General features: G+C 36.2%; 1 protein-coding gene across 2 annotated transcripts in view; it reads right to left on the bottom strand.

Annotated features, from left to right (window-relative positions):
• The window catches only part of PGAP1 (post-GPI attachment to proteins 1), an 81119-nt gene that overhangs the window by 14234 nt on the left and 54197 nt on the right, over positions 1–12688 (bottom strand). For both annotated transcript variants that reach the window (XM_027563468.1, XM_027563476.1), the window contains 7 exons: positions 10209–10282; positions 10050–10101; positions 9259–9325; positions 8776–8884; positions 7705–7743; positions 5508–5601; positions 407–497 (listed from right to left, as the gene is read on the bottom strand). In XM_027563468.1, coding sequence (XP_027419269.1) covers positions 407–497; positions 5508–5601; positions 7705–7743; positions 8776–8884; positions 9259–9325; positions 10050–10101; positions 10209–10282 — 526 coding nt within the window. The remainder of the gene's footprint in view (positions 1–406; positions 498–5507; positions 5602–7704; positions 7744–8775; positions 8885–9258; positions 9326–10049; positions 10102–10208; positions 10283–12688) is intronic.

Genomic DNA, 12688 nt, shown 5'->3' on the forward strand with positions numbered 1-12688 from the left:
ATGCAATGTTAAGTAGGGTAAAGACATCTAAAATATACTTTGTATGGGAAGTAATAAAAATAGTGTTCTGAGGCACTGTTTCATCAGTATCTTACAGCACTGTGTGCTCATAAATCTGGGATCCCCCAACAGCATGGACTGTATACATTCTTTTGGAAATGTTAAAGTCCTGGTATATTTATGGGTTTATACTGTAATAATTACTTTTCAATAAATACTTTTGAAATAGTTAAACTACTGAAGTAAACGTTGATATGCTTACTAGGCCTTTGCCTAAGAGAAAAATTCCATTTAATAAAACAAGTCAATTGTCTCATCTGTATGAAAATTTATGCTTCGTATTTGAGCCAAGCATAATATTGTATACATAAAATTAAAAATCATTATCACAGATAATAAAACTTACCCCAACAGAAACTTAACCATAATTACAAAAGGATCAACTTTGTATGGTTTGGCTTCTTTATCCAACATAGTAGCATATTCTAAGCAATGACCTAGTGATTAAAAATATATATATGTAGTAGAGAATTCACAGTAATTAAATATGAGACATATTACATCCTGCATTGTTTACAAGAATACCATATTACATGTGAGAAAGCAAAAGTCTTTATTATTCTAATTTGAAATGCAATCAAAACTACAATGAAGTACCACCGCATTCTGGTCAAAATGGCAATCACTAAAAACTCCACAAATAATAATTGTTAGAGAGGATGAAATGGAGAAGGAAATAGCAACTCACTCCCAGATCCCTGGCTGGGAAATCCCATGGGCAGAGGAGCCCTGCAGGCTACAGTCTACGGAGTCACAAAAAGAGTTGGACATGACTGAAGGAACTTGCACTTTAGAGAGGCTGTGGAGAAAACAATGTACCTTCTACACTGTCGGTGGAAATGGAAGCTGGTGCAACCACTAGGGGAAACAGTATGAGGTTCTTTAAAAACTAAAAACAGAACTACTCTCTGATCCAGAATCATATGTAGAATGTACGCAGGTCAAGAAGCAACAGTTCTAACAGGACATGGAACAACAGACTGGTTCCAAATTGGGAAAGGAGTACATCAAGGCTGTACATTGTCAGCTTGCTTACTTAACTTCTATGCAGAGTACATCATGCGAAATGCTGGGTTGGATGAAGCACAAGCTGGAATCAAGACTGCTGGGAGAAATATCAATCACCTCAGATATGCAGATGACACCACCCTTATGGCAGAAAGCGAAGAAGAACTAAAGAGCCTCTTGATGAAAGTGAAAGAGGAGAGTGAAAAAGCTGGCTTAAAATTTAACGTTCAAAAAATGAAGATCATGGCATCTGGTCCCATCACTTCATGGCAAATAGATGGGAAACAATGGAAACAGTGACACACTTTATTTTCTTGGGCTCCAAAATCACTTCAGGTGGTGACTGTAGCCGTGAAATTAAAAGATGCTTGCTCCCTGGAAGAAAAGCTATGACAAACCTAGACAGCATATTAAAAAGCAGAGATATTATTTTGCCAACAAAGGTCTGTCTAATTGAAGCTATGGTTTTTCTAGTTGTCATACAGATGTGAGAGCTGGACCATAAAGAAAGCTGAGCACTGAAGAATTGATGTTTTTGAATGTGGTGTTGGAGAAGACTCTTGAGAGTCTCTTGGACAGTAAGGAGATCAAACAAGTCAATTCTAAAGGAAATCAGTCCTGAACATTCACTGCAAGGACTGCTGTTGAAGCTGAAGCTCCAATACTCTTGGCACCTGATGCAAAGAACTGACTCACTGGAAAAGACCCTGATGCTGGGAAAGACTGAAAGTGGGAGGAGAAGGGGATGACAGAGGATGAGACGGTTAGATGGCATCATTGCCTCAATGGACATGAGTTTGAGCAAGCTCCGGGAGTTGGTGATGGCTAGAGAAGACTGGTGTGCTGCAGTCCATGTCATCACAAAGAGTCAGACATGACTGAGCAACTGAATTGACGATCCAAAAATCCTACTCCTGGGTATATAGCTAGACAAAACTCTAATTCAAAAAGTTACATGCAATCCTATGTTCATCACTATTCACAACAGCCAAGACATAGAAATAACCTAAATGTCCGTTGACAGATGAATAAAGATGTGGTACATATATACAATGGAATATTACTCAGCCATAAAAAAGAATAAAAATGCCACTTGCAGCAACATGGATGCAGCTAGAGATTATCATACTAAGTGAAGTAAGACAGAAAAAGAAAAACAAATACCACATGATAGCACTTATTTGTGGAACCTAAAATATGACACAACTGAACCTATCTACGGAAGAGACTCATGGACACAGAGAACAGACTTGTGGTTGCCAAGGAGGAAGGGGCTGGGCTAAGGATGGAGTGGGAGTCTGGGGTTAGCAGATGTAAATTTTTATATATAGAATGGATAAACGACAAGGTCCTATTGTATAGCAGAGAGAACTATATTCAATATCCTAAACAAAATGGAAAAGAATATAAAAAACAATGTATATATGTATAATAACTGAATTACTTTGCTGTATAGCAGAAATTAGCATATTATAAATCAACTATACTTCAATTAAAAAATTAAAAAACATAAATATACCATACAAATATTAATTTAGTGGTTCTCAGACAAGAGTACATATTCAATCATCATTTGTGAAACAAATTCAGGAAGCTGACGCTATGGTTTCATCATGCGTATTTTTATAAAGCCCCACAGGTGAGCTGTTTTTTAAGAACAATTTTACTGAGATATAATTCTCCCAACTCAAAATTAACCCATTTGAAATATATACAATTCAGTGGTTTTTAGTACATTCAAAGAGTGTGCATTCACCACTCCGGTCAGTCTTAAAACATTTTCATTTCTCCCAAAGAAACAGTTCCCCTTAACTGTAACCTCCAATGAGTCACCATTTCTAGGCAACCACTAACCTACTTTCTATCTCTAAAGACTAGCTTACTCTGAGGATGTCATAAAAACGGAATCATACATTATGTGGTCATTTGTGACTGGCTCCTTCAACTTAGCGTATTTCCAAGATCCATCAATGTTGTAGCAAATATCAGCACATTTATCCATTCATCATTGATGGACATTTTGGTTGTTTCCATTCTTTGACTATTATAAATAGTGCTCCTCTGAACATCCATGTACAAGTTTAGTATGGATGCATGTTTTCATTTCTCTTAGGTCTACACACAGGAGTAGAGTTGCTGAGTCATATGGCAACTCTCTTTAACCTTTTGAGGAACTGCTTTCCAAAATAGCTGTATCATTTTACATTTCTACCAATAGTGCAAAAAGATTCTAATTTCTCCAAATCCTCACCAAAATTTGTTATCATCTTTTTTATTATAGCCATTCTAGTGAGCATGATCTACAGGTGATTTCTGATAAGCATTTCTGGTTCTTTAATTGGTTTGAGACACAATCCCATACTCAAATCCTCTAATCAATATCATATATCCTTGGGGTCTCTGTGGACTACCTAGATACAAATCCTAAATGGTTGAAATAAATTTTCAAGTCACTTGAAACTAAGAAGAATGAGGTGTCTCTTGAAAAAAAATTATACTCAAGTATAGGAGATGTTGGAGAAGGCAATGGCACCCCACTCCAGTACTCTTGCCTGGAAAATCCCATGGATGGAGAAGCCTGGTAGGCTGCAGTCCATGGGGTCGCTGAGTCGGATACGACTGAGGGACTTCACTTTCACTTTTCACTTTCATGCATTGGAGAAGGAAATGGCAACCTACTCCAGTATTCTTGCCTGGAGAATCCCAGAGACGGGGGAGCCTAGTGGGCTGCCGTCTATGGGGTCGCACAGAGTCAGACACGACTGAAGCAACTTAGCAGCAGCAGCAGCAGCAGCATAGGAGATGTAATATTGCCAGAATAATCTTTTAATCAAAAGGTTGGGTCTGACTAGATCACACTAAATGTTGCTTCCTTCATCCTGGAAGATAAGTTTAATCAGTTAAAATAAGATAAGATTTTAAGATAAAATAAATAAGATAAGATTCAGATAAGTTAAAATGAACACTAACGGCAGATTTAAAATGGCAAAAAATCACTGAAAGGAAATGAGTAGCTATGAAAGGATTTGCCAATATGGAAATAGTGGAGGGGATTTTGGGGCTGCTTTTGTATGTTTCGGCTCCACTCTGTTTTCTTCTCTTCTACCTTCTTGGATTATTACTGCCCAAGCCCAGCGAGTGCACAAGGCTCCTGGGAAACTGTTCTAATTGCTGTACTCTGTATGTGAAAGTCGCTCAGTCGTGTCTGACTCATGTGACTCCTTTGTGACCTCTGCAGCCCGCCAGGCTCCTCCACCCATGGGATTTTCCAGGAAAAAATGCTGGAGTGGGTTGCCATTTCCTTCTCCAGAGGATCTTCCCGACCCAGGGATTGAACCTGGGTGTCCCAGATTGCAGGTAGACTCTTTACCCTCTGAACCACCACGGAAACCCTTTTTACTGTACGCTAGAAAGGACTTTGTCCGATATACTGTACGGTCTATGTTTTCTTCTCCAGATCCATTTTCTACCCTTTACTTTGCTCTGAATTCTGAGAGGCTAACTTTTATGAACTGGCTTCTAGCTGGGTTCAGTGAATGACAATCACTAGCAGTTAGGAGTGGAGAAGGAAATAAAGTTAGTGCATTTATTTCCCTGCCTTCTCCCTGCTGACCACACACTGACAGCAGCTGCAGCATTTCTGTACCTAAGGCTCAGGTGCAGTACTGTTACTTTCTCTACAGCTCTCCAGGTTTGCTCCCTCATTCGTCCTGGTACCTAGGAGTATCAGATGGCTTTGTTGCTAATTTGGTACTTTATCATTTGTTGTTGGTTTCCCTTTTCCTTGCACATACCTTTGAAACAATCCCTTCAACTAAAATCTCAGTTATTCCATTCAATGTACCAGGACCTAACTGATATAGTTGATACAGTCCAAATATTATGCTGATTTCCAACTATGTTCCTGGCCCCAGTCAGGCACTGGGAATAGAATGGAGAACAAAAGCCCTGTCAATCAGTTTCTATCTCTTAAGAGATCCTCAGAACAGAGAGAATAAACTTTAGACAAAAGGGTATAAAATGCAGAATACAAGTAAGTAATTTTCTTGGGCACCTCTTAAAACTTAAAGAGGATCTCAAACGCCTATAAACTTGAGAGAGAAGGGTTGTGAAATCTTCAAGAAACTGATGTTGACATGTACACACTGCTTTATTTAAAATAGATAACCAACAAGGACCTACTGTATAGCACAGGGAACTCTGCTCAATATTATGTAACAACTTAATGGGAAAAGAATTTGCAAAACAATAGCTACATGTATATGTAAAACTGAACCACTTTGATGTATACCTGAAACTAACACACCATTGTTAATCAGTTTTACCCCAATAAAAACAAGGAAATTGATGGGTCCTCATTAGCTACATGTAGGATAAAAAAATTAGTAATGAAGCACTAGGGAAGGAAGAGAGGGAGAGAGGAATAGAAACATTCTTACCTGTTGAGAAAAGAGAGTATAACTGTCCTCCATAAGCAAGAAGGATACTAGATATGACGTAAGCAGGAAGTGCTCCACCATGAAATCTAACTACCTAGAAAACAGACAAATGGGCAATTTCTGAATGTTAATGTTAATGACATAAGCATACTTTTACATGAAATAAACCTGTTGTTCTTCACTTTATACATTTTCTGACACAACCACAAAGATATCTCCAGTAATGGGCATAAAAATTCTAAGTAAAATAAATGCTAAGAATATATGGTATATTAGAAATGTTTATCTAAATTTTTATCAAATGCATAAAAGAGAAAATATACAATTGTGTAGCAATTTTTTGCAAACTTTTTTATAAGATATGTTTATTAAGCAAATCAGGAAAGGAGTACATCAATTATATGCAGTGTATATCATGTGAAATGGTGGGCTGGATGAAGCACAAGCTGGAATCAAGATTGCTGGGAGAAATATCAATAACCTCAGATACACAGATGATACCACCCTTATGGCAGAAAGCAAAGAGGAACTAAAGAGCCTCTTGATGAAAGTGAAAGAGGAGCGTGAAAAACCTGGATTAAAACTCAACATTAAAAAAACTAAGATCATGGTATCCAGTCCCATCACTTCATGGCAAATAGATGGGAAACAATGGAAACAGTGACAGATTTTATTTCCTTGGGCTCCAAAATCACTGTGGGCGGTGACTGCAGCCATGAAATTAAAAGATGCTTGCTCCTTGGAAGAAAAGCTATGACAAACCTAGACAGCATTATTAAAAGGCAGAGATGTTACTTTGCCAACAAAGGTCTGTCTAGTCGAAGGTATGGTTTTTCCAGTAGTATGGATTGAGAGCTGGACAATAAAAAAGGCTGAGCACTGAAGAATTGATGCCTTCGAACTGTGGTGCTAGAAGACTCTTGTCTTGACAGCAAGGAAATTAAACCAGTCAATCCTAAAGGAAATCAGTCCTGAATATTCATTGGAAGGACTGATGCTGAAGCTGAAGTTCCAATACTTTGGCCACCTGATGCAAAGAACTGACTCATTTGAAAAGACCCTGATGCTGGGAAAGATTGAAGCTGGCAAGAGAAGGGGACGACAGAGGATGAGATGGTTGGATGGGATCACAGACTCAATGGACATGAGTTTGAGCAAGCTCTGGGAGTTGGTGAAGGACAAGGAAGCCTGGCGTGCTGCAGTCCATGGGGTCGCAAAGAGTTGAACACAACTGAATGACTGAACAGATAATTATAGAATTAAATGACTTAAAAAATCTGCCATGCCTATACTGCAAAACATTACAAACCAAAAAATAAAGTGAAAGTAATGATACAATAAAATTTTTAGTGAATTTTAAAACTATAATTTCTCTGACAAATCACTATTACTTATTTATGTCCAGGCTGTACAATTTTGCAAATTAAAATGATGTTGAATATACTATAGTAGTTCTATGACTTGATATGTTATTTTTGTAAAACTATTTGCCTATGAATCATAGAAAGTGTTAGTCGTTCAGTTGTGCCCAACTCTTTATGGCCCCAGGGACTGTAGCCCACCAGGCTCCTCTGTCCATGGGATTTGTCAGGCAAGAATACTGGAGTGGGTTGCCATTCCCTTCTCCATGGTATATTTCCACCCAGGGACCAAACCCAGGTTTCCCGCATTACAGGTGGCCTCTTTACCACCTGAGTCACCAGGGAAGCCACAAATCATTTAAAGAAACTCCCCAAATGAATTTTTCAATATGTTTATTTTTAATACAAATTACTTTTACAATCTGAGCATGCACGACATAAAAAATTCTTGAAAATGTTCATTTATACGATAGAACTTACAGATTATATTGGGATATGAATAGCATAGTATAAGAAACAAGAAATTTTAATATAACATTCATTTAAAAATCAGGAAGCAATTTTCATTTTTAGGAAGTATCAAACATGAAAGTATCACCTTAAAGACAGGGGTGGCCAACTATCGACTTTGTGCCAAGAATGGCTTTCAGATTTTATTAATGTGAGAGAAAAGAAGAAAAAAGTAGCTGAAGTAGTGGCAGCAGCAGCAGCAACAAGACACTATATATAATTTGCCTAAATATTTATTATCTGGTCCTTTACAGAAATGCTTACAACTTCTGTCTTAGAGTATGTATTCACAAGGCAATAAATAACTGACAAGAAGGCTCTCTTACCTGTCCAAGTATTTGTGAAAAGGAAGTCTTAACTGTCACCTAGTTTAAAAAACAATTATTTATAAAGGTTATTTTTCCTATACTCACATTTTATTAAATGAGCTCTCTACAACAATCACAATCACTACTTTGTTATAATGATGAACCTAAAGGTACTCAAGATCTGAAAAGAATTCTCCAAACCATCAACATTTAAATTCTATCAACTGCAGTTTACTGTTCAGAACTTTGCCCTTAATCAAATTCTTTTCGATTGGATGAATGCTATGATACACGAGTAAACTTTTACTAACTAATATAGTTAATTAATTGGAATATCTTATGACCAGATCATACAAGCTAAAGGAATTCATTGAATGACTGAATCCAGAATTTATACATTTATTTGCTGAAAAATTAAGTAAATTAATCAATTTTCTATGTAACCTGTACTTTAAAATCTCAAACCTACAATTGTACGGTACTAAAAAAAGCTAAGCAAAACCACTTCTGAGTAAATTTAATAAAAATAGGTTTCACATAATATAATACCAGGAACAAAGAGAGCACATGTAGTAAAATTTGAGCAAAAACAATATTTTAAAAAGAAATTCACTGTTCATTAATTATCTCTACCATAAATATACCTCCTTAGATATTAGAAAGTCTGGGAAAAGGGAATATATCTTTCATAGAGAAATTGTAAAATATCTAAATTTGGACTTTTTTGAAAATAAAATATTTGTTAAAACATGGACATCTGACAGCATGCAGTATTTGGAGCCGAATTACTAACACAGCTCTTCCTATTTCTATAGTATTAGAAACACGAAGGCACAAGTTGAAAACCATTACATCCCTGAAGAATCCTTCAGTGCTAGAAACACAAAGCAAGACATCAAAGCACCGATAACTTCCAAAAATCTAAAATAACTCATAGTATAGGTCAAACTGAAGCTTGGTTGTAGGACAGATTCTATTCACTTGACCTACTAATTCTGGTTTACCCTAAGAAAGTTCTAAAAAGGAATCCAAGTATTTCCAGTTTATTCTATAACTAAATCTTAAAAATTAAGCAAACATATAACTTACCTCATATTGACAGTCTGATGATGTGTACATTTTTAGTAATGCTACATGGCTGTCATTATCCGGTTGAGCAATATGGAGTTTCACAGAAATTTCAGTGGAAGATGGAACCCTGAAAATATAAACAATGAATTTTTAAATACAAAATGCTGTGAAATAACCATGGCTAAGTCAATACTCAGAACCACACAATGAAATACTGTAAGGAAGCTAGATGACACACACAGGAGTTGGGGGAGAGGGTGGAAAGGGGTTCCTGTTTGATGCAAGTAAGGTTAAATTCTACACTGCTTAAATAAGAATACTATATGTTATAATGTTATATGTATTATCTTATGAGCACAATGCTACATAAAGGAAACCTGTATTTTACTAAAAGGTACTATAATAATTTCACTAAAATTTTACTATGATTTAAATAAACAAAGTAAAATATGTATTATTCAAAAACACCAAAGTTTAAGGTAAATTCTTTGATTTACTTACTGTGCAATGGTTAGTGAATCTTCATAAGACCAGGGAATATGAAGTTTATAGATACTAGTAATTTCTTCTGTAAAAACATAAAGGAAATATGTATTACTAACTTTATATTACTAAATGTTATATAAGCTACTGAGATACATAACTATAGATGGGCTTTCCGGGTAGTGCTAGTGGTAAAGAATCTGGCTGCCAATGCAGGAGACATAAGAGATGTGAGTTCGATCTCTGGGTTGGGAAGATCCCCTGGAAGAGGGCATGGCAACCCACTCCAGTATTCTTGCCTGGAGAATCCTATGGACAGAGGAGCCTGGTGGGCTACAATCCATAGGGTTGCAAAAGAGTCACTTAGCATGCACATAGGCATGCTGATATCTGCATTTATACAATTACTCATTTCATTAAGAAATAATCAGTAAGAGTTATATCACATGATAAGAAATTAGGGAGAATTCTTTAATAATAATGTTTAATTAGGCCTACAAAAAGATATTAGAACATATGGGAAGTACTAAGAAATTGGAAAAAATTAAACAGCTAAATGTCAATTACTATTGCAATAGGACAGCAAGATATACAGTATTTTTTAAATGTAAATATTTAAAACTGATCAATATTTTTACTGTTAAAAAGGGGCTATGTTAAATTAATTGGAAGTATAAACAGCTTTTCTATTATCATATATTAAATATTAATTTACATATATGGAAAAATAAGTATTACAGAAAATTCCACTGAAGAAGACCTAAAGATTCTTCAAATGACAAAATTATTTTTTCAGAAAATATACTTACCTTTGACTCCTGAGCACTTGCTTACCACGTTGATTTTAAACGCTTGGTATATCTAACAGAGTTTGACCACAAATAAAAAAAACAAAAAAACAGGTTTATAAGTTTAACTAAGCGGTAAAGTGAAATCAAGTCCTTGTTATTGTCAAGATAATTAATTACCTGTCCAAAGTTCAGAAGCTCTATATTATAGAACAGACCACTTGTATTTAATATCACTTTCCTTGAAGACAATCCTGTTGAATTAAAAGACTATATTACTTAGAATACCAAAAAAAAATTTTTTTTAAAGTACAAAAGTAATGACTTTAAACAATGTCTAAATAATGCCAACAGATTTTTGATATTAAAAGAGTTTATAGGTTCTTGCTTTTGGTATGGAAGAATGGACTCCTAAAAATTCAATCCTCATTCAATGAATTCTGGACAAAAACAGAACATTTATAATGACTTTATTCATTTTTAAAAGTTTATTATTGGAGTATAATTGCTTTATAGTATTAATTTTGCTGTTGTTAAACAACCAAAGTTTATCAGCTACATGTATACATATGTCCCGTCCCTCGTGAACCTCCCTTCCACTCCCCTTCTCAAACCTACCCCTCTAGGTTGAGTACCAGATTGAGTTTCCTGTGTTATACAGCAACTTCCTACTAGCTTTCTATGTTTTATATGGTAACATATATGTTTCAATGATACTCTCTCAATTTGTCCTACCCTCCCCACTGTGTCTACATGTTTCTTCTCTATGTCGGTGTCTCTATTTCTTCCCTGCAAATAGGTTCATCTGTACTATTTTTCCAGATTCCATATATATGTGATATTATTTAATATTTGTTTTTCTCTTTCTGCTTTACTTCACTCTATACAACAGACTCTAGGTCCATCCACACCACTACAAATGTCCCAATTTCATCCCTTTTTATGGCTGAATTATTCCATTGTGTATTATGTGGGATTCCATTGTGTGTATGTACCACATCTTTTTTTATTTTTAATTGAAGGATAATTGCTTTACAAACTTTTGTTGTTTTCTGTCAAACATCAACATGAATCAGCCATAGGTATACATATGTCCCCTCCCTTTTAACCCTCCCTCCCATCTCTGCATCCCACCCCTCTAGGTAGATACAGAGCCCCTGTTTGAGTTCCCCGAGTTATATAGCAAATTCCCACTGGCTATCTATTTTACATATGGTAATATGTTTCCATGTTACTCTCTCCATACATCTCACTCTCTCTTCCCACCTCCTCCTGTGTCCAAAGTCTGTTCTCTATGCCTGTTTCTCCATTGCTGCCCTGCAAATAAATTCATCACTACCGTCTTTCTAGATTCCATATATATGCATTAGTATACAATATTTATCTTTTTTCTGACTTACTTTACTCTGTATAATAGACTCTAGGTTCATCCACCTCACTAGAACTGACTCAACTGCGTTCCTTTTTATGGCTGCGTAATATTCCATTGTATATATCACAGCCTCTTCATCCATTCATTTGTCAATGGACATCTAGCTTGCTTCCATATTCTAGCTATTGTAAACAGTGCTACAATGAACACTGGGGTACAAATGTCTTTTTCAATTTTGGTTTTCTCAGGATATATGCCTAGGAGTGGGACTATTGGGTCATATGGTGGTCTTATTCCTAGTTTTTTTTACGGAATCTCCGTACTGTCTTCCATAGTGGTGGTATCAATTTACATTCCCACCAATAGGGCAAGAGGGTTTCCTTTTCTCCACACCCTCTCCAGCATTTACCATTTGTAGACTTTTTATCCACTTATCTGTCGATGGGCATTTAGGCTGCTCCCATGTCCTGGCTATTGTAAACAGTGCTGCAATGAATACTGCGGTACATGTGCCTCTCTGAATCATGGTTTTCTCAGGGTATATCTCCCATGGTAACAAGGTCATGCTTAAAATCTTGCATGCTATGCTTCAGCATTACATGAACTAAGAACTTTCAGATGTCCAAACTGGGTTTAGAAAAGGTAAAGGAACCAGAAATCAAATTGCCAACAACATTCACTGGATCATAGAGAAAACAAGTGAATTCCAGAAAAACATCTACCTCCATTTCATCAACTATGCCAAAGCCTTTGACTATGTGGATCATAACAAATTGAGGAAAGCTCTTAAAGAGATGGAAATACCATCTCTCATCAGGAGCTCATCAGACCACCTTACCTGTCTCCTGAGAAAACTGTATATGGGTCAAGATGCAACAGTTAGAACCCTATATGGAACAACTGATTGGTTCAAGATCGAGAAAGGAATACGACAGGGCTGTCTGTTGTCATCTTGTTTATTTAGTCTATATGCTGAGCACAACATGAGAAATGCCAGGCTGAATAAGTTACAAGCTAGAATCAAGATATGTGGGAGAAACATCAACAACCTCAGATATAAAGATAATACCACTCAAATGGCAGAAAGCAAAGAGGAGCTAAAGAGTCTCTTGATGAGTGTGAAGGAGAGTGAAAAAAGTCAACTTAAAACTAAATATTAAAAAAACTAAGATCACGGTATCGGGCCCTATTGCTTCATGGCAAATAGAAGTAGAAAAGATTGAAGCAGTGACAGATTTCCTCTTCGTAGGCTCTAAAATCACTGCAGATGGTGACTGCAGCCATGAAA

This window comes from Bos indicus x Bos taurus, chromosome 2 (genome assembly GCF_003369695.1).
Source record: "Bos indicus x Bos taurus breed Angus x Brahman F1 hybrid chromosome 2, Bos_hybrid_MaternalHap_v2.0, whole genome shotgun sequence".
Lineage (NCBI taxonomy): Eukaryota > Metazoa > Chordata > Mammalia > Artiodactyla > Bovidae > Bos > Bos indicus x Bos taurus.